Raw genomic sequence first — 21,418 nt, forward strand, 5'->3', positions numbered from 1 at the left:
AAGAACAGGGCAGCTCTCGCGACCCACAAGCACGACTGTGGACGGATGACTGGCTCCGTACAAATAACATGACCTGACCCTAGACCCCAAAAACAGTATGGATTTACCCAAGAGGCAGAGGGAGAAATCTCCAAGGTAATAGAAAGCATATTAGAGCAGGGCGTACTTAGATCAGTAGCCTCCACTAATAATACCCTGATTTGACCAGTGAGAAAGCCCGATGGATCATGGCGACTGACCATCGATTACCGGGAACTAAACAAAGTCACCACCGCAGCAGCCCCCCACAGTAGGAACAAGTCCCGAGACCATGCTCAAGCAGGGACTCAATTCCCGATTCTTTACGGTTTTGGATGTCAGTAATGGATTCTGGTCCATTCCATTGCCAAAGGCGTGCCAGTACAAATTTGCCTTCACCTTTAAAGCACAGCAGTACACGTGGACATGCTTGCCATAAGGCTTCCACAACTACCCCTCCATTTTCCACCGACAGCTGGCAAATGGCTTACCCAAATTCTCTCGCCCCAAATGTCTGGTACAGTACGTAGACGACCTACTACTGCAGACAGACACCAAGGAAGAGCACATTGAGTTTCTGTCGGAACTCCTGGAACTATTACACTCAATCGGTTGTAAAGTCAACCCCAAAAAGGCCCAGATTTTGGAAGAAAAGGTGATATATTTGGGAACAATTATCACACATGGTAAACGCGAGATCGAGCATAAAAGGATTGACTCGATTGCTAAATTGCCCCTTCCCCAGAACGTTTCAGCCCTCCGGTCGTTTTCAGGACTGGTTGGCTACTGCCGAAACCACATTGACGGTTTCGCCAGCAAGGCAGCACCCCTCTCAGACCTCCTAAAGAAAGGAGCCCCCTAGGAATGGCTTCTGCAGCATACGGATGCTGTGGACTTTTTAAAACAGGCACTCATAGCAGCCCCCGCACTACAAGTTCCAGACCCGCTTTCCCCTTACGCCATAGACGTAGCGACCACAGACCGCACCCTTTATGCCGTGCTCCTCCAGGAACAGCATGACCAGTTAAGGCCAGTAGCTTACACCTCCAGAATTTTAGATGCTGTGGAGCAGGGATTTTCAGCCTGTGAGAGGCACCTGCTCGCAGTATTTTGGGCAGTGCAGTATTTTTCATATATTACCGGACTAAACCCCATTACAATTCTCACCGAACACACCCCCACCCAACTTTTACTGGACGGACGACTCAAGGACGGTACAGTCAGCCAGATTAGAGCAGCTAGATGGACCCTTCTCTTGCAGGGACGGGACATCACTGTTAAAAGGACAAAGACGCACACCTATTTAGCCAACAACTTTCAGTACTCCGGAACCCCCCATGAATGCGAAATTATCTCTGCACACCACACCACAACACAGGCCCCTTTATCGCTAAAACACCCCCCAGAAAGATAGGTAGCTCAACTCATAGCCCCCAGCACACAGACACGTGTGAGCACATAAAAATCTATGTAGATGGATCTTCCACAGTCCTGGATGGGAAGCGCATAACAGGTTGCGGTATCTATGTTGAGGACGCGCAGGGACGCGCCCTTGAGGAAATATCGTTAAAACTTCCAGGCCACTTAGGCGCAGGCAGCAGAATTCGCGGCCATCGCGTATATAGTGGAACACCCAGATTCCTTCCCCAGCCCAGCAGACATATACTAGGACAGCCTCGATGTCTGCAACAGCCTCACGGAATTTCTGCCCCTGTGGAAAGCTAGAGGATTTGTTTCCGCAGACGGAAAACCCCTCCCCTCAGCCCCATTGCTCCGTCATATTTTAGAAAGAGCCCAGAACAGGACTTTTGGGATAGTCAAGGTTCGCAGTCACCATCGCTCCTCCCCCCCCTGGAAATGTGAAAGCCGACGCACTGGCTAAAGCAGGTTCCAGACATGGATATTGTTGGACACCCCCCGAAGGCGCACCAGGGAGTGCAGTTCAGGTCTCACAGACAAAGATCGAGGATCTAGTGGAGGTCCAGAAGCAGGACAGCAATCTCAAGGAGATTGTAAAAGGAAAATATCCAGCTCCCTATGAGAGGTTCAAAAATGCACTGACCACACATGATGGTGTGGTGTTAAAAGACACCCTTTATGTGGTTCCAAAACAGGACAGGAATCAACTGATTTGGTTGTTCCATGACGGTCATGGACATCAGGGAATCGATCCCACTACAGCCCATCTCAAGCAGCTTTGTTGGTGGCCGAATTTAAAGGAAGATGTAAACCATGACATCGAGAATTGTCTTATCTGTGCCCAGAATAATCCGGACAGATATGCCAAAAAAGCCACACCCGACTCGTTAATGGCCCCTGGACTAACCTCCAGATTGATTTTATAGGACCATTGCCCCCTTGCAGGAATGGCTATAAATATGTACTCGTGGTAATTGACACATTTACGAAATGGGTGGAAGCATTCCCAGCCCGCACAAACACGGCAAAAACCACAGCCAAGATTTTGACCCACCATATTTTTACAAGATGGGGGCTCCCCCGCAGCATTGAATCTGACCAAGGCTCCCATTTTACGGGACATGTCATGCAGAACGTCCTCACGATGCTTCCGGTTGCGGCGATGACCAGCTGAGTCGCACGTTTCGGCACCCCCCGTTTTAACGGACTTTTGGGCTCTTATCGGGAGCCCCAACGGAAATTTTTCACGGCCAAACTCAGTGTGAGGCGATAAAGGAAGGAGTCCCCCCCGGGTGTGGATGGAAAGAAGCGATAGTAGTGGCCAGATTGCGGAGGATCCTCTGGAGCAGCGGCAGAGAAGAGAAGGGAGACGCAAGATGGCGGCTGAGGGAGCCCAGATGGTATGGGGCCAGGAACAGCAGGAGTTCCTCCGGCGATGTGTGGAGGAGCTCAAGAAGGAGGTGCTGGCGCCGATGTTGCTAGCGATTGAGGGATTGAAGGAGACGCAAAAGACCCAGGAGATGGAGCTCCGTGGAGTGAAGGCAAAGGCATCCGAGAATGAAGACGAGATACAGGGCTTGGTGGTGAAGACGGAGACGCACGAGGCACTACATAAGAGGTGCATAGAAAGGCTGGAAGCCCTGGAAAATAGCTCGAGGAGGAAGAATTTAAGGATTTTGGGTCTTCCCGAAGGGTCAGAGGGAGCGGTTTTGGGGCGTATGTGAGTACGATGCTCCATACTTTAATGGGAGCTGAGGCCCCGACGGGCCCCTTGGAAGTGGAGGGAGCATACCGGGTCCTCGTGAGAAGACCGAAGGCAGGGGAAATACCGCGAGCGATAGTGGTGAGGTTCCACCGCTACAAAGACAGAGAGATGGTCCTGAGATGGGCTAAGAAGACACGGAGTAGCAGGTGGGAGAACGTGGTGCTCCGCGTGTATCAAGATTGGAGTGCGGAGGTGGCGAGAAGGAGGGTGAGTTTCAATCGGGCCAAGGCGGTACTCCACAGGAAAAAAGTGAAATTTGGAATGTTGCAGCCGGCAAGACTGTGGGTTACACACCAGGGCAAACACCACTACTTCGAGACGGCGGAGGAGGCGTGGGCATTTATTCAAGAAGAGAAGTTGGACTAGATTTGAGGAATGGATGTTTGGAAAGAAGTAGCGAGGTGGTGGCAAGGAATTGTAAAGGGGGGAGAGGGGGAGGGCTTATCTGTAAAAATGTTGGACGGGAGAATCTTTTCTCCCCCACCCCCAGAGGGGGGGGGACACGAAGAAATGTGGGCGCCGGTGGGGAAGGGGACAGGGAAGGGAGAGGGAAGGGAGAGGGAATTGCGCCATTAGGGGCGGGGCCGAGAGGGAAGTGCTGGCTTTTCTCCCGCGCTACGGAAATTGTGACGGGATAAGTGGACACAGGAAGGAAGGCGGCCCCACACGCATGGAGGCCAGGGGTAAACGGGGGAAGCCGAGGTCAGCCAGAGTTTGCTGACTCCCGGAAGCAATATGGGGGAGCAATCAAGCTAGAAGGGAATCTAGCGGGGGGGGGGGGGATTAACTGGGTTGCTGCTGCTGAGGGTAAGGGGGAGCTGATATGGGATGGTATGGTCGGGACGGGAGGGCGCCGTCTGGGGGACAAACGGGTGCGTGGGACCCGGGTGGGGAGCTGGTTCAAAAAAGGGGATGGCTAGTCGACGATTGGGGGGGGTAAAGGGCCCCCCAACCCGGTTGATCACGTGGAACGTGAGAAGGTTGAACGGGCCGAGGGCAAGGGTATTTGCGCACCTAAAGAGGCTGAAGGCGGATGTGGTTATGCTTCAAGAGACGCACCTGAAAGTGGTGGATCAGGTCTGATTAAGGAAAGGATGGTGGGACAGGTTTTCCACTCAGAATTAGATGCGAAAAATAGAGTGGTGGCAATACTGGTGGGGAAACGGGTACCGTTTGAGGCTAAGACCATAGTGGCGGACAGTGGGGGCAGGTACGTGATGGTGAGTGGCAGATTGCAAGGTGAGGCGGTGGTGCTGGTGAACGTATATGCCCCGAACTGGGATGACGCGGGTTTTATGAAGCGTATGCTGGGGTGCATCCCGGACCTAGAGATGGGAAATTTGGTATTGGGGGGGGGGACACTTCAACACGGTGCTGGACCCAGGGCTGGACGGGTCCAGATCTAGGACCGGGAGGAGGCCGGCAGCGGCCAAGGTGCTTAAGGGGTTTATGGAGCAGATGGGAGGAGTAGATCCCTGGAGATTTGCTAGACCGAGGAGTAAGGAGTTTTCCTTCTTCTCCCATGTCCATAAAGTATACTCCCAGAGACTTTTTTGTCCTGGGAAGGGCGCTGATCCCGAAAGTGGCAGGAACGGAATATTCGGCTATAGCCGTTTCAGATCACGCCCCCACACTGGGTGGATCTGGATCTAGGAGAGGAGAAGGAGCAGCGCCCACTTTGGAGATTGGACATGGGACTGTTGGCAGATGAGGGGGTATGTGGAAGGGTGAGGGGATGTATTGAAAGGTACCTAGAGGTCAATGATGATGGAGAAATCCAGGTGGGAGTAGTATGGGAGGCGCTGAAAGCGGTGGTTAGGGGGGAGCTGATTTCCATAAGAGCCCACAAGGGGAAACAAGAGGGTAAAGAAAGGGAGAGACGGATCAGGGAGATTCTGAGGGTGGATAGGCAATATGCGGAGGCCCCGGATGAAGGGTTATACAGGGAAAGACGGAGACTACAGACGGAGTTTGACCTGCTGACCACGGGTAAGGCGGAGACGCAGTGGAGGAAGGCACAGGGAATACAATACGAGTATGGGGAAAAGGCGAGCCGACTGCTGGCCCAACAACTTAGGAAGAGGGGGGCGGCGAGAGAGATCGGAGGAATTAGGGACGGGGAGGGAAGGATGGAACAGAGGGCGGAGAGGGTGAACGGGGTGTTTAAGTCATTCTATGAGAGGCTGTATAAGTCCCAACCCCCAGAGGGGAAAGAGGGAATGATGCACTTCTTGGACCAGTTGGAGTGCCCGAGGGTTGAGGAGCAGGAGGTGACAGTTCTGGGAGCGCAGATTGAGGTGGAGGAGGTGGTAAAAGAATCAGGAACATGCAGGCAGGAAAGGCCCCGGGACCAGATGGGTTCCCGGTGGAATTTTACAGGAAATATGTGGATGTACTGGCCCCACTCCTGGCGAGAACCTTCAATGAGGCTAAGGAAAGGGGGACACTACCCCCGACGATGTCGGAGGCGACGATATCGTTGATCCTGAAACGAGACAAAGACCCGCTGCAGTGCGGGTCATACAGGCCAATCTCCCTCCTAAATGTAGACGCCAAGTTATTGGCCAAGGTGATGGCGACTAGGATAGAGGACTGTGTCCCAGGGGTGGTACATGACGACCAGACAGGGTTTGTTAAAGGGAGGCAATTGAATGCCAACATACGAAGGCTGCTGGGGGTAATGATGATGCCCCCACCGGAGGGGGAGGCGGAGATAGTGGTGGCGATGGATGCAGAGAAGGCATTCGATAGAGTGGAGTGGGACTACCTGTGGGAGGTACTGAAGAGATTTGGATTTGGAGAGGGGTTCATCAGATGGGTTCAGCTCCTGTACGGGGCCCCGGTGGCAAGCGTGGTTACAAACAGGCAACGATCCAACTATTTCCGATTACATAGGGGCACAGGACAGGGGTGTCCCTTGTCCCCGTTACTGTTCACGTTGGCAATCGAACCATTGGCCATAGCGCTGAGGGGCTCTAAGAAGTGGAGAGGGGTGCTTAGAGGAGGAAAGGAACATCGGGTGTCATTATATGCGGATGATCTGCTGCTTTATGTGGCGGACCCAGTGGAGGGGATGCCTGAGATAATGCAGACACTCAGGGAGTTTGGAGAGTTCTCGGGATACAAATTGAACATGGGAAAGAGTGAACTATTTGTGATGCACCCCGGGGAACAGGGCAGGGGAATAGAGGAGAGTAGCAAGGGACTTTCAATATCTAGGGATCCAGGTGGCTAGGAACTGGGGAACCTTGCATAAACTTAACTTGACACGACAGGTAGAGCAGATGGAGGAGGACTTTAAAAGGTGGGACATGGTGCCCCTGTCATTGGCGGGTAGGGTACAGGCAGTCAAAATGGTGGTCCTCCCGAGGTTTCTTTTCGTGTTTCAGTGCCTCCCCATACTGATTACAAAGGCCTTCTTCAAGAAAGTGGATAGGAGTATTATGAGCTTTGCGTGGGCTGGAAAGACCCCAAGGGTAAAAAGGGGTTCCTGCAGCGTAGGAGGGACAGAGGGGGACTGGCACTGCCGAGCCTGAGTGATTACTATTGGGCCGCCAACGTGTCTATGATATGCAAGTGGATGAGGGAAGAAGAAGGAGCGGCGTGGAAAAGGCTGGAGATGGCGTCCTGTAGGGGAACAAGTTTAAAAGCACTGGCAACGGCGCTGTTACCGTTTTCCCCGAAAAAATACACCACAAACCCAGTGGTGGTGGCGACTTTGAAGATTTGGGGGCAGTGGAGACGACATAGGGGAGTGACGGGTGCCTCGGTGTGGTCCCCGATAAGGACCAACCACAGGTTCGTCCCAGGAAGGATAGATGGGGGATTCCAATCTTGGCAACGAGCAGGAATTGTGAAATTGAAGGACTTGTTCTTGGACGGGACGTTCGCGAGTCTGGACGCACTGGTAGAAAAATACGAGTTGCCACCTGGGAATGCCTTCTGATATATGCAAGTGAGGGCATTTGCGAGGCACCAGGTGAGGGAATTTCCGCAGCTCCCGGCGCAGGGGATCCAGGACAGAGTGATTTCGGGGGCATGGGTCGGTGATGGTAAAGTGTCCGATATATACAGGGAAATGAGGGACGAGGAGGAGCTAAAGGGTAAATGGGAGGAGGAGCTGGGGGAAGAGATTTAGGAGGGGCTGTGGGCAGATGCCCTAAGTAGGGTAAATTCCTCGTCCTCGTGTGCCAGGCTCAGCCTGATCCAATTCAAGGTTCTTCACAGGGCGCATATGACGGGTGCAAGGCTGAGTAGATTTTTTGGAGTGGAGGATAGGTGCGGGAGGTGCGCGGGAAGCCCGGCGAACCACACCCACATGTTTTGGTCATGTCCGGTATTGCATGGGTTCTGGGTGGGTGTGGCAAGAGTGATCTCAAATATGGTGGGGGTCCGGATCGAACCAAGCTGGGGGTTGGCTAAATTTGGGGTTGCAGAAGAGCCGGGAGTGCAGGAGGCGAGAGAGGCCGATGTTTTGGCCTTTGCGTCCCTAGTAGCCCGGCGAAGGATTCTACTTATGTGGAAAGAAGCTAAACCCCCGGGCGTGGAGGCCTGGATAAACGCCATGGCAGGGTTTATAAAATTGGAGCGAATAAAGTACGCACTAAGAGGTTCAGCTCAGGGGTTCACCAGGCGGTGGGAACCGTTCCTTGACTATCTCGCAGAGCGATAAGGGAAAACAGGAAAGACAGCAGCAGCAACCCGGGGGGGGGGGGGGGTTAGTTAATATATTGTTTAAATAACAGTCAATGTACATTTTGTTACAAAGTTGTAAAAATGGAAAACATTTTTGATCGAAAAACTTCAATAAAATATATATATTTAAAAAAAGAACGTCCTCATGATATTTGGCGTCACCCAAAACTTCCACATAGCATACCACCCACAGTCGAATGGTATCGTGGAGCGCATGAATCGGACCCTAAAATCCACCCTCAGAAAAATGGTCCAGCAGAACAACACCACTTGGGACTCAGTCCTCCCTTTTGCGCTGATGTTTTTGCGTAACACAATTTCTACTTCCACAGGTTACACCCCACACACTCTCATGACCGGACGCCCCATGAAAGGCACAGAATATTTATTAGGTTTGGACTTGACCAGCCCCGAAGTGACAGCCCTCACACACGAGAAAGCAGTAGAGCAGTTAGTGGAGAATGTTAAAACGGCTCAGCTAGCAGCCGCAGTAAAATTGGACACCAGAAATAAACAGAGCAAGGTTTGTTTCGACAAGACAGTGCATGCGACTGAGTACAGTATAGGACAGCAAGTTATGCTCCCTGTATATAACCCCAGCACATTCCTGTCATCAAAATACTCGGGTCCGTACTCTTTTGCGGACAAAGTAAGCCCTTCCGTATATAAAATAAAGTACTCCAACAGTAAGACTGCGTGGTTCCATATCAACCAGCTGAAGGCATATGGGACACAGTCGAACCACGCACACCACGTCATGCTCGACGCAGCACACCACACCCCGCCCACAGCCAACGTAACCCTACCATCCCCCAACACGTCCAGCCCAGCCCAGCCACGGACTTGACCTCGACTCCACCCCTGAAATATACACTCCGCCCCGGACGCCTGCCGACTGCAGCAGCAGAGACAGCGACTGTGACTCGGACGATAGCCACAGCACACCTCCCTACTATCCCTATGCAACAGGACCCACACCCAGCGACTCCGACTACGATCCAAGTGATCCCTTCATGATCACTTTCGAAAACAAACCCCACCACCGAACTACCATGACGACCCCGATTCCGTCCCCACACAACTAGACACCAACTTTTGGCACCGAGATAACTCGTTCCGACTCGTCTGAAACGACGTGAGCGACCCCAAGTCACACCATGCAGCCCTTTCAGCCCTGATACACTCAAGAGTTTGGCACCCGGGAGAAGATGACGACCTTGGATCTGACTCCCAAACCGACAACCCCTTTGCGACCCTGTTCGCAACCGAGAACTGAGGTGTCCAGATTATGTTTTAAAAGGAACCGCTTGGGAGAAGTTGTGTCCTTTCTGATGGAACCTGACGCATATTTTATGTTGTTTGTAAGTTTGTTAAATGTTGTTTGTCAGACCAGAAATTATTTTTCACGTCCCCACGCATTTCCGGCCGAAACCTCTGAGAACTTGTCCCCACGCTCATCAGCAGAAACCTCTGAGGACTTGCCTAGAGACTCACTATTGCCAGACACTAGTTCCGAGGAACTAGCTTGTCTGCAGAGACTGGTTAAGGTACCAGGCGCCCGTTCATAACTGCCCTTCTGATTCGAAGGAGAGAACCACTACGGCAGCCCCACCACTACATTTCTTGCCCGTTCTTGTCGGTTGCTCAGGCAGTGGAGAAACGGCTTGGGACCTGCCCTGCCTGGGAACCCCCCCTCTGGTCAACTACGCTCGGGTAGGGGAGACACGGCATTGGTAGCCGTCCGACCTGGGGACTCCATCCAAATCGTACCCGTCGCGGCCCATACGCACCTCATTTTGGCACTTTCAGTTCAAAAGGTTTTGTTTTGTTTCAGGTAACCCTTACGTTGCCAACCACATGCTATTTACATCCTGAAACATTTGGATGGTAAATTGCACAGTCTGCGAGATGGCTCGCACTGGTTCATTATTGGGAAGTGTGTCTTGTCCTAAAATTCGATTTTTGAAAAAGTCACATAGTGACCAATTATAAAGGGAGTAATTGGCACTAAAGGACAGACAGACTATCGTACGAGATATTAAACAAAGATAGTTACAGACACTATGCTTGTTTCCACAGAACTCCAGAAGCTCCAGGACCGGAGAAGAAAAGAAAAAGAAAGAGAAGAGCCATGAGGACTTCCTTCACATGGATCATCATCTTTATGGACATTTGGTTGTGAATGAACGCGAACCCATGACCTCAAGCCCCCCCAGCCGTTAATGTTTCACTTCCCCACAGTACCCAGAGCCCAGTCACCAGCGACACCACATCATCTTGGTGTGCCAGGTTTATAACCTGGTACTCCCTGTCCTATGTAATAGAAACCTTACTGGTATTGGCGATACTCTGCTGCATCGTGCAGAAGGAAATGGAGAAGGAGAGCCTACCGCGCTCGAACCCCGGTATATAGGATCAGATCCCCTATTTTCGGACACGACCAGACCCCCGACCCCCGCGATCTATAATAAAGAGCATTCATTTGCGGTTTTATTGTAAATAAAGAAATGTAAAGAACTGTTCATGAGCAAATTGTACGATCCTGAGCTTGACTGCCAAGCCAGGAAAAATGTGTATAAACTGCTATGATTTTGTTGAATGGTTGAGGAAGTTAGGATAATGAAATGTTTAAGTGAGTGTAGTGTATGAAGCATAATTAGAGGTTCCAGTTTATTGTTTTGTAATGCATGTCCCTGTTTGACATAGCCTCCTTTGAATTGTCAGTTAAAATTTTTTTGCATAGCTTTGGTCAGTGCAGAGGCCATGAAGGAAGTGCCCCCCCGGTCAGGGAATGGAAAGCAACATAGTGATGTGATCCTTCACGCTTCGCATTAGGATCACAAGAAGGGGACACTTCCGGGTGCGGCTATGCAGAGCTAGGTCGCATATTCGGTAGCTCCTGCTTGGAACTGACTTTTGGGCTCGTTACAGGGCCCCCACGGCATTTGTTTGCCATTTCCCGGTGTGGGAAGAAGGCTGCAACATTCCCCCGACAGTGTCCCCCAGGAATGGTATGTCTCTTGGTTGCCAGACACGGCAGAAACAGTAAAAGATTTGGCTGCAACTGCAGGATAAACAGGGCCTCTTCCAGCATGCAGGCGGGGGAAGGGCAAGCTTAAAGCTGCAAGCTGACCTGAGGGCCTGTATCAAAGGTGAATTCTAGCAGCAGAGGGAACAACTGTGAAAAGATCTCATCAAGGCCACTGAAGAAGCAGGGCGAGGCTTCCGGTGGCAGCCATGGAGGAGTAGGTCGCGCATTCGGCAGCTCCCGCCTGGAACGGCCTCTCAGACCTTTTTCAGGAGTTTCCACAGACATTTTGGGGCAGATTGGTGAAGCGAACATTGCCAAAAGGATTCCCTCTCGAGACTTCGGCACATTCGGCGGCTCCCGCAAAAACGGACTTTTGGGCTCTTTTCAGGGCCCCCAAGGGCACTTTTTCGACGTTTCCCAGTGTGGGAAGGAGTTAATAATAGCTCCCCATCAGCATATGGCTTTAACTAGGAGCGGGGCGACAAAAAAAGTGGTGGTGGACCAGAAGAAGGGAGGGAAGATGGACAAATGGCGGCGGGCGGAGACCAGGCAGCGTGGAAGCAGTGGGCGGAGGAGCAACAGGAGGGTATCCAGCGCTGCCTCAGAGAGATTAAATGGACCTGCAAGAGCCGATGAATGCTTCTATCAATAAGCTGCTGGAGACACAGGCGGCTCAGGGGGTGGCGATCCGAGAGGCTCGACAAAAGATCTCTGACAATGAGGACGAGATCTTAGGCCTGGCGGTAAAGGTGGAGGCGCACGAGGCGCTCCACAAGAAATGGCAGGAGCGGTTCGAGGAGATGGAGAATCGGTCGAGGCGGAAAAATCTGCGGATTCTGGACCTCCCGGAGGGGCTGGAGGGGCCGGACGTGGCGCCTATGTGGTCACCAAGTTGAACTCGCTGATGGTAGCGGGGTCCTTCCAGGGCCCCTGGAGCTGGAAGGGGCCCATAGAATGTTGGCGAGGAGGCCCAAGGCTAACGAGCCTCCGCGGGCGGTGCTGGTGCGGTTCCATCGGTTCGTCGATCGGGAGTGTGTGCTCAGGTGGGCCAAGAAGGAGGAGCAGCAGGTGGGAGAACGCGGAGGTTCGGATATATCAGGACTGGAGTGCGGAGGTGGCGAAGAGGGGGGCCGGGTACAATCGAGCAAAGGTGGTGCTGCACAGGAAGGGGGTGAAGTTTGGCATGTTGCAGCCGGCGCGACTGTGGGTTACCTACAAGGACCGGCACCATTATTTTGAGTCTCCGGAGGAGGCGTGGGCCTTTGTTCAGGCCGAGAAGCTGGACACAGACTGAGGGTCAGGATGGGCGATTGGGGACTGCGATGGCTATGTTATGCCTATTTTTGGTTCGGGGGGGCCTTTGCATTGTTTTGGGTTTCTTTTTCTCTGTGTTTTTCTCTTTCGAGTTGGGGAGGGTGGATGGGACGGGTCAGGCACTGTTTTGGTTGGTGGCGGGGCCTGGTAGGTGGAGAGCGCGGGCTTTTTTCCAGCGCCGAAGACTGGGGGGGGGGGGGGGGGGGGGGGCGGAGCTGGGGCGGGGAAGCGAGGATTGTTTCCCGTGCTTAGAACGGAGGGGGGATATATGGTTTTAACTACGTGTAGGGAATGTTCCCTTGGTTGGGTGCTGGATGGGGATGAGTGAAGGGATGGCTGTGGGAGAGTGTGGGCGCCAGTGTTGGAGGGAGGGGAGGCCCGGGGATGGGGGAATTGAAATAAGACCACAAAAGGAGCTGCGCCAAAGGGGGCGGGGTCGGCTCAGGAAAGCGCGGGCTTTTCCCCGCGCTAGGGAAGGACAGCGGTGGGGGTCGGGGAAGCACACACTGACTGAGGGGGAGGGGGGGATTCCCACACGGGGGGGGGGGGGGGGGGGGGGGGTGTCGATGGGAAGGCGGGAGAGGCCGGGGTCAGCAGGAGTCAGCTGACTTACGGGAGTGTTATGGGGGGAGCAAAAGAGCTAGATACGGATCTAGCAGGGGGGAGGGGGGGTATCGGGTTGCTGCTGCATTGGCCAATGGGGAACTGGAAATAGGAGGTGGTCGGGGCGGGGGTCTGCCGTCTGGGGGACTGGAGGGTGCGAGAGGCGCGGGCACGTGACTGGCCCAGAAAAGGAGATGGCAGGGTGGGGGGGGGGGGGGGCGGGGGGGGGGGGGGGGGGAGAAGCCCCCCAATCCGGCTGATAAGTGAGGGGCCTGAATGGGCCGGTTAAGAGGGCCCGAGTGTTCGCGCACTTAAAGTTTGCCTTGAGAGGGTCTGTGCAGGGGTCCTCCGGGCGGTGGCAACCGTTCCTACACTATCTCGCGGAGCGCTAGGAGGAGGTCAGCAGCAGCAGCAACCCGGAGAGGGTTTGGGGGGGGTGTCTCTTTCGGGGGGGTATTTGGGCGGGTGGGGGGGGTTCCCCAAGGGTACTTTTGAATGTCATATGGGAGGGTTAATATATACAGGAGAAACCCAATGTATAAGTAGTTTATTATTTTTGATTGTGGTGTTTGTGTTCTTTTTGTTATGGGGGGGGTTTGTTACAAAACTTTTGTTGGAAAAATTTGAATAAACATATTTTTTTAAAAAAAGGATCACAGGGAGGGATGGTAGCCACTTAAAATGGCCAACTCCCGATTCAAAATGGCGAACGGCAAAGGCTGATGGGAAAGTCAGCCAACAAGACAAAAAACAGCAGCTGCAGGTTGGCTGTGCATTTACCTCTGGAAAGGCCAGACACTATCGATACCAGCAACCAACAGCATAACAAAACACAAGCCATCTGCATACTAATGAGCAATCCCCGGGAACAATAAGCAACATTTAGACACACAAAGCAAAACCAGACTCTTCGGCGCCAGCAGGAGCCTACACAAAACGAGGTGAACGAGCACCTCAAGACCGCCCATCGATCAGGGAACCGCTCCAGCATTGGAGAAAATCGAACCAAGCGATTGGGACAAAGACTAATCACTTGGGACCAGGTACAGGGTCTGCCCCGAAAGGCGGGAAGCCCCTGGGGACTATAAGAATTGAGCGCCAAGTTCAAATCGTTCTCTTCTCTTCCTCTCCACCTCTTCGTCCTGCCCGGGTCACCCAGCAACAACGAACCAACATTGACCGTGACCGGAGCAGTGAAAAGCGAATCGTAATTTTAATTCAACGCTCGCTACGAGATAGGCGCTCCTAGCTACCAATCTGCACCAACTTCAAATCCCGCAGGCTCAGAACCCGAACGAAAGGCCATTTGTTTCCCTGACCTGGTGGGCCAGTTCCAAGTTAAGTATAGGCCTGTTCGTTGTAGAAGCAGCTTAGACATAGAATTTATGCATGAGTAGCGATTACTGTGTATAATAAATGTGCTTTGATTTAAACCTTACTAATCGGTGTATTGGATTATTGATCATTACTCGGACTTGAACCACGTGGCGGTACCATAAAGATACCTGACGACTCAAGAGCAAAGGTAATAAAAACAGAGCAATTGAACTAAGGCAAAGTTAACAGGAGTAACGGCACTGATCCCCGCCCTGCCTGAAGACCCCCTATGTATTTGGTCAGCCAAGCTCGGGTAGTGGAGCAACAGCACTGATCACCGCCCTACCTGGGGATTCCACCCATTCTTGCTTTGCTGCGGCCCATACGCACCCCATTCTTTTCGAATGTTCTTTTCGAAACTCTTTTACTGTTCTTTTAAAGTGTGGTTTAAAGAATGCACTTTGCCACAGTTTTTGTTTGCTTTCCGGAGACCCTTCGGTCACTAACCCCCAACTGCTATTTACATGTTCAAACACTTGGTTTAAACAAATTTGCTGCTAGGAGAAACTACCTCAACACTGGACGGAAAAATTGTCCGCCCACCCAGCGCATCGAACACAGGTTGCGCGATTGCTCGCACTGTGACACAATTTCTTTCTCGGATGTCTTGTCTCCCAAATGGTTGGTTTAAAAAAAAAAGAGAGAGTCACATATGGTGACAATTCTAAACGGGAAATTGATGTTAAGGAGAAACACAGGCAAACGAGTTATTAAACAACAAGATAATAACAGATATTATGCTTGTACCCCTAGGAATATACGAATATACCAGGAGACAGAGGATGACAAAGGCAAAATGAAGACGGACCAGATGACCTGCATCATGGTCATCGTTGGATGACTCCAGTTGCACGTGTTATCCGCCCATATATCCTTCACCACTGACCCTAAATATGACCACCCAACATGATACCCTTAGCCCCGACACTAAACCACACATAGACACAGCCACTGATACCCCGACATGGTGTGAAACATCGTAAAGTGGTATTCCCTTTCTTACATGGTAGAAGCCCTATTGATTTTGCAATACTTTGCAGTGTCGTCCAGACACTTAGACTTCGGAAATGGCGAAGGAGTGCCTCCCGCCCCCCAGTATACACACTCAGAGCCCCTTTTCTCGGACTTCAACAGACCCCACACTCTTTCTGAACCCTTTTCTGCCTAATAAATTCCGCGGTTTTCACGATAAATTACTTTCTCTGTAAATGACATAAGTGTTAAGTAGAAATGTGATGCTCCTATTGTTTATTTTGTACTGTAATATAAGTTCTTTGGGTTATTAGCTAGCAGCATAAGTGTAGTTTAGGTAAGGACAGTTAGAGGTTCCCCTTTGTATAAAGAAGTTGAAATGTCTGATTGAATGTTACAGTACCCCCTTAGATTTTTTTTAATAGATGTGTGATGTACTAAAAATTTAGGTAAATGTTCCAATCCATAGGACGGAGTAGGATAGAACCTGTCCTTGATTAAAGGTACCCGGCACACCAGAGAACAGAAGAAGATTTAGTAGTGTGATCCATCACGCTTCGCCTTTAGGATAAGAGGACGGACTGTAGCCATCTGGGATGGCCACTTACAACAAGAAACATGGACGTTCGCAAAGTCTAAAGGACGTTCGCAAAGTCTAAAGGGAAATATGGACAATGTAAGGTTCAGGCAGGCACAGAGCCTGCATGTATATTCGTGAGCAGAGAATCCAGACAGCATCGAAACCCCCAACCGATTAGCATTTTAATGACCCATCTCCGTAAGACAAAGGACTGATACTCAGGTAACCGGTACAACTCCAGACACATCGGCGCCACTCCCTTTACTCAGGAAGCATAAACAGCAATGTCAATGACTGCTTAGGACACGCCCAGCCATCAAGACACCCGCCCCTTTATTGGCTCAGATCGAAGGCAGTGATCGAGAACTGCCCAATTAATTGGGTCCAAACCTAAGGACCGCCCAAAAGAGCGCGAAACCACCCCCAAGGATAAAGAGAGACACTGCCATGTGTTCGATCTCTTTTGGACCTGGCACTCCGGCAACATCCATCTCCAACTGCAGTACCATGACCAGAAGCAAGTCCAAGTTCAACGCTCACTACCAGACAGATGAGCCTAGCTGAACCGCAGTTACTTCTCCAGACCCAGCAGATCCAGATTCGAACAAAGGCCACTGTTCCTCTGACCTAAGCCGCGTGCCTGAAGTTAAGTACAGGTTGTCATCGTTGTTAGGTGTAGTTTAGCTTGTAGTGTTTATGTTGCATGTATAAGTTAATCTTGGGTGCAAATAAAGTATTATTGAACTTGAACTAACTAACTGGTTGTTGGGTCTTTGATCGATATCCGGTTGAACCTTGTGGTGGTATCATTTTATACCTGGCAACTCTGAAAGCAATATATCAATATCTAGATAAAAGGGCAACCTTATTGACTGCCATATTTATAGCAAGTAAATATAGCAACAATACAAAGAATGGGTCTGTCACATGACCATGACCCGGTGATTCAAAATTGGTCATTATTAGTGTATTCCACCTTGTAACTTTCTCAGTTCATGTCTGGAATCCTCTCACTCAACCAGGGTCCCATTGTTTAACTGATTGGGTTTAAAGAGTATTCCCATTGTAGCTTGATTCATTCATGTCTAGGAACTCCCTGGTGAATATCTCAGATGATTGCCTTTATAATGGGGACTGGATATGTGGTTCACTCATATTCTTCTGAGTTTGGGGTGCACGGTGGCATAGTGGTTAGCACTGCTACCTACGGCACTGAGGATCCAAGTTCGATCGCGGCCCTGGGTCACCGTCCATGTGGAGTTTGCACATTCTCTCTGTGTCTGCGTGGGTTTCACCTCCACAACCCAAAAACGTGCATGGTAGATGGGTTGGCCACACTAAATTGCCCCTTAATTGGAAAAAAAATAATTGGGTACTCAAAATTTTTAGAATTTGTTTTTTCTCTGAGGTCATTTCTCTTGATGGGTATCTGCAGACATGGTGTCTCCATCTCAGTTGGTTGCAATATGCAGAGTATAGTGATGGAAATTGTGTAGCCATGTTTAGTTGCGAGGCCATGTTACACATAATGCATCACAGCTCCAGGGACCTGGGTTCAATTATGGCCTCGGGTGACTGTGTGGAGTTTGCACTTCCTCCCAGTGTCTGCGTGGGTTTCCTCCAGATGCTCCGGCTTCCTCCCACAGTCCAAAGATGTACAGGTTAGGTGGATTGGCCAGGCTAAATTGCTCCTTAGTGTCCAAAGGATTAGGCGGGGTTACTGGGATAGGGTGGAGGCATGGGCTTAAGTAGGGTGCTCTTTCCAAGAGCTGGTGCAGGCTCGATGGGCCGAATGGCCTCCTTCTGCATTGTAAATTCTATGATAGTCTTTGTTATAAGAAGGTCTATTTGAAATAAAAGTATGTTTTTAAAAGTTCAATTCTGGTTTCCAGCCAAAATATCATTGTTTGGCATAAAGAATGCTTTGCTGACAGGCTTCAGGCGAATAAAGATACAGTTCATATAAGAAAATGTTTAAAGAACAAATTAATAAAATTATATAAAACAGAACATTTAAAATCAGGTCCAGATTTTTGGCACAAACAGACATTCTAGCCTGACATTGTAAACTGCATAATTTGTTAGACACACATTATCTTCCTAACCCTTAGTTTTCACTCATTACTAATTCCGCTTTGATATGGTACAATTGAGATGGAAAGAATGTTTCCTGAGAAACCATCACCAATGCTACTGTAGACCGGCAACCAGATGTTCGAGTGAGATACAACAGATGTTCGCTATTTACTTATTCATCTCTCACAAATAAGACATTTGGCCTCTGAATCATACTTCCCAAAGCTGCACAAATTAGGTTACGGAACAGAGGCTGGCACATCACATTGGCGTAAGACAAAAACTGATGCCAAGCCAAAGATGGGAAAAAGACTGAAAGATTGGTCAAAGATTTTAAGGATCAAAAGGCAACAGAATTATATAGAACAGGATTAGGGATTTAGAGAAGGAATTCTAGAGCCCAAGTCCTAGCTGATTGAAGGCACAGATGTCAAAAGTGGGGCAAAGGGAGTGGGGGATGTTCAAGAGTTCAGAATTGGGAGGAATGCAATGTTCTCTGAGTGTCGCAGAGCACAGAATTACTTTGTTTTCTAGTCATTCAAAGTGTTATACTTCCAATAGCAGAAGAGCCTGAGCTTAGAGACAAATTAATTTTACTCAGCATGTTATGATCTAGAATGCATTGCCAGAAGCAATGGGGGAACCAGATTCAAGGAAATTGGATAAAAACCCAAAGGGGAAAAAAAATGCAGGGGTTATGGAGAAAGGACAGGGATGTGGGATTAATTGGATAGCTATTTCAAAGAGTCAGCACTGGCGTGAAGGAGCCATCTATGCTTTATCATCCTATGACTGAGAGATTCCAGGCTTTGGCATGAACACAAATAGCCCACAGCAGAAAGATCTAGGCACCAGCTAGCCTAAAGGCAGCTAGTTTGTAAGTGGATTCTGTCTTGAAAGTTGCATACTTTGTTTTTGTTTTAACATAAAATGGGTAGAAAACATATGTGCCTTACTGGAAAACAGCATTCTGCTTACTTGGATATTTCTTGTAAAATTAAATGATTTGTTGATTCATATCCAGCCTCTTTCATAATAAACAGACATCAATTTTATTTTCAAATTAACTGGTCAGTAACTAGCCCCCCAAAAATATCTTCAAGATTATTTCAGACAAAGTCCAACACTAGCGATACTTTATGTTCATTTGGGACCTAGTACAGTACTATTATTTAATATAAAACAAAAAAGAATTGCTCAGTTCTGCATAAATGTGTTTAGTTAATTTTTTACACTATAAACTATCAGACTACATCATAAACAGTCCAACTTTGTGCTGGTTTTGGCTCAAAGAATTAAAGGATGACCATGAACCCAAAAGAGCAATTTATGGTCAATAGCTTAGTTATGGGAAAATTATATCAAAGACATCAGTCCCCAGATGGTGAAACAAAGTTTGGATAAAAAATGCAGAGATGCACATTAATATCAAAAACTGCATGTCCAAACAAATTACCCATGATCAGATAAATTCCAAAAGAACAGGATTTTTACTGAACCTGGGACTGTTACAACCATTTATTCACTTATTTTGTTTACACAGACATGCCTCTCTGGGGAATGAAATGTGGGGTTCCTTTCACTATATTTCTATACCTATACCTTTAATGGGCTAAAAGATGGGGGAAAACTTACTGAATGTGACAGCTATAACAGGCTCCATCTCATCATGCTTTACATCAGCTACAATCCGACAATTGGAGTTTGTTAGGCGAGCCTTTTCCGTTCCTACTGCAGCAAGGAATTCTCTACAAAAAAGTTGGAAAGGAAATGCAAATGAACACAAACTGTGCCAATATAAAACAGAAATGAAATAAGTATTTTCATGCATTTCTCTATTCAGCGGAGATGTACATTATCATGAATAGTTAGAACAATGCAGGACATATGTCCTATTTGCGAGACATTTCAAAATTAAAAAAAAGTGTTTATTAAAATTTTTCCAAAGGGGACTTCTAGGGGCGGCATGTGGAGAACAATCCTTCACTAACTGTAGAGTTAGCTAATGGGAGTGGGGGGTTAACTGCAGCTCATTGCATTAGGGGAGTTTTAATGATGAGTTTAGGATTTTTGTTTTTGTTTTGTTTGGTGTTAGGGGTGGGGTTCTTTGTTCACCTTGTTGTTGTTTACTGGTTTATCTGGATGTGGTAGGAGGCAAGCTGGGGGGAAGAGGGAGGGGAGGGGAGGGGGTGGTTAGTTCTCTGATGGTGACAACAACTTTTTCTTTGTTCTGTCTGATGGAGGAGGGGTTTCGGCAGCCATCTTAGGTGAATCCAGTATCGGCATTCTCTGGGTAGTTGCTGGGTTATCTCACTTGGTGGGCATAGCTGACTCCTGATCGGGGGGGGGGGGGGGGGGAAGGAGAGACAGGCCCCCTGAAACTAAGAGAAAAGGGCAAATAGTACTCTAGTGGGAGCTACCTTATTCCCCTACATTACGCCACCAGAAGTTTCCTCAACCTTTTAAAGAAAAGGTCTCAAGTATTTCTTTGGAGGTTAGCAAAACCCAGTTTTACTTGAATTCAAATTCTGAACTCTGCAACACACACTTCCAGCTGTGTATACACATACAAATACAAGTGAGCAGCACGATAGCACAAGTGGATAGCACTGTTGCTTCACAACGCCAGGGTCCCACGTTCTAATCCCCGCTGGGTCATTGTCTGTGCGGAGTCTGCATGTTATCCCTGTGTCTGCGTGGGTTTCTTCTGGGTGCTTCGGTTTCCTCCCACAGTCCAAAGACGTGCAGGTTAGGTTGATTGGCCATGCGAAATTGCCCTTAGTGACCAAAAAGGTTAGGAGGGGTTATCGGGTTACGGGGATAGAGTGGAAGTGAGGGCTTAAGTGGGTCAGTGCAGACTCAATGGGCCGAATGGCCTCCTTCTGCACTGTGTGTTCTATGGTCCTCAAGTACTAAACTGTCAAAATCCCTGCTAAGTATCTTCTATAGCACACTTCAAAGAGATTGCATTTGGAGCTTCCTTCACCAAGAAATGCCTAATGATGATCCATCTTGGTCTCCTGAGGTCTCCATAAGCAAAGATGCCAATCTTCCTCAATTCAATTTATTCCATAAGGTATCATGAAACAATTGAGTGCATTGGATATAACAAAGGTTATGGGCCCAGACAACATGCCAGCTATAACATTGAAGACTTGTGTGCACCAGAACTAGCTGCACCAATGGTCAAGCTGTTCCAATACAGCTACTGTATTGGAACGCACTCAACAAAGTGGAAAATTGCTTACATATGTCCTGTCCTCAAAAAGGGCAAATCCAGTCCGAACAGTTACCACCCCATCAGTGTACTCTCAATCATTAGCAAACAATAACAAAGGCCTGGCTTAAAAAATGGCAGGACTGCGTACTAAATATACCTGGGATACAAGGTGCTCAAGGCAGAGGAATGAGAGGAGGAGGGTTGGCAAAGAAAATATTACAGTGTTGGAGATCGAGAATAGTCTTGAGGAGTTGAGGTCAGAATCTATTTTGTTCGCATTAAGAAATGACAGAGTTGTCATTATATTACTGGGTGTATTCTACAGGCCACCATCTAGGGGGAAAGACT

At 49.4% G+C, this 21,418-nt stretch overlaps 1 protein-coding gene across 2 annotated transcripts in view; it reads right to left on the bottom strand.

Moving 5' to 3' along the window:
- Positions 1-21,418, bottom strand: part of mrpl53 (mitochondrial ribosomal protein L53) — a 63,869-nt gene that overhangs the window by 25,148 nt on the left and 17,303 nt on the right. For both annotated transcript variants that reach the window (XM_072467492.1, XM_072467493.1), the window contains exon 2: positions 19,486-19,598. In XM_072467492.1, the coding sequence (XP_072323593.1) occupies positions 19,486-19,598 (113 nt within the window). The remainder of the gene's footprint in view (positions 1-19,485; positions 19,599-21,418) is intronic.

Source organism: Scyliorhinus torazame, chromosome 11, assembly GCF_047496885.1.
Source record: "Scyliorhinus torazame isolate Kashiwa2021f chromosome 11, sScyTor2.1, whole genome shotgun sequence".
In the NCBI taxonomy this organism is placed as follows: domain Eukaryota; kingdom Metazoa; phylum Chordata; class Chondrichthyes; order Carcharhiniformes; family Scyliorhinidae; genus Scyliorhinus; species Scyliorhinus torazame.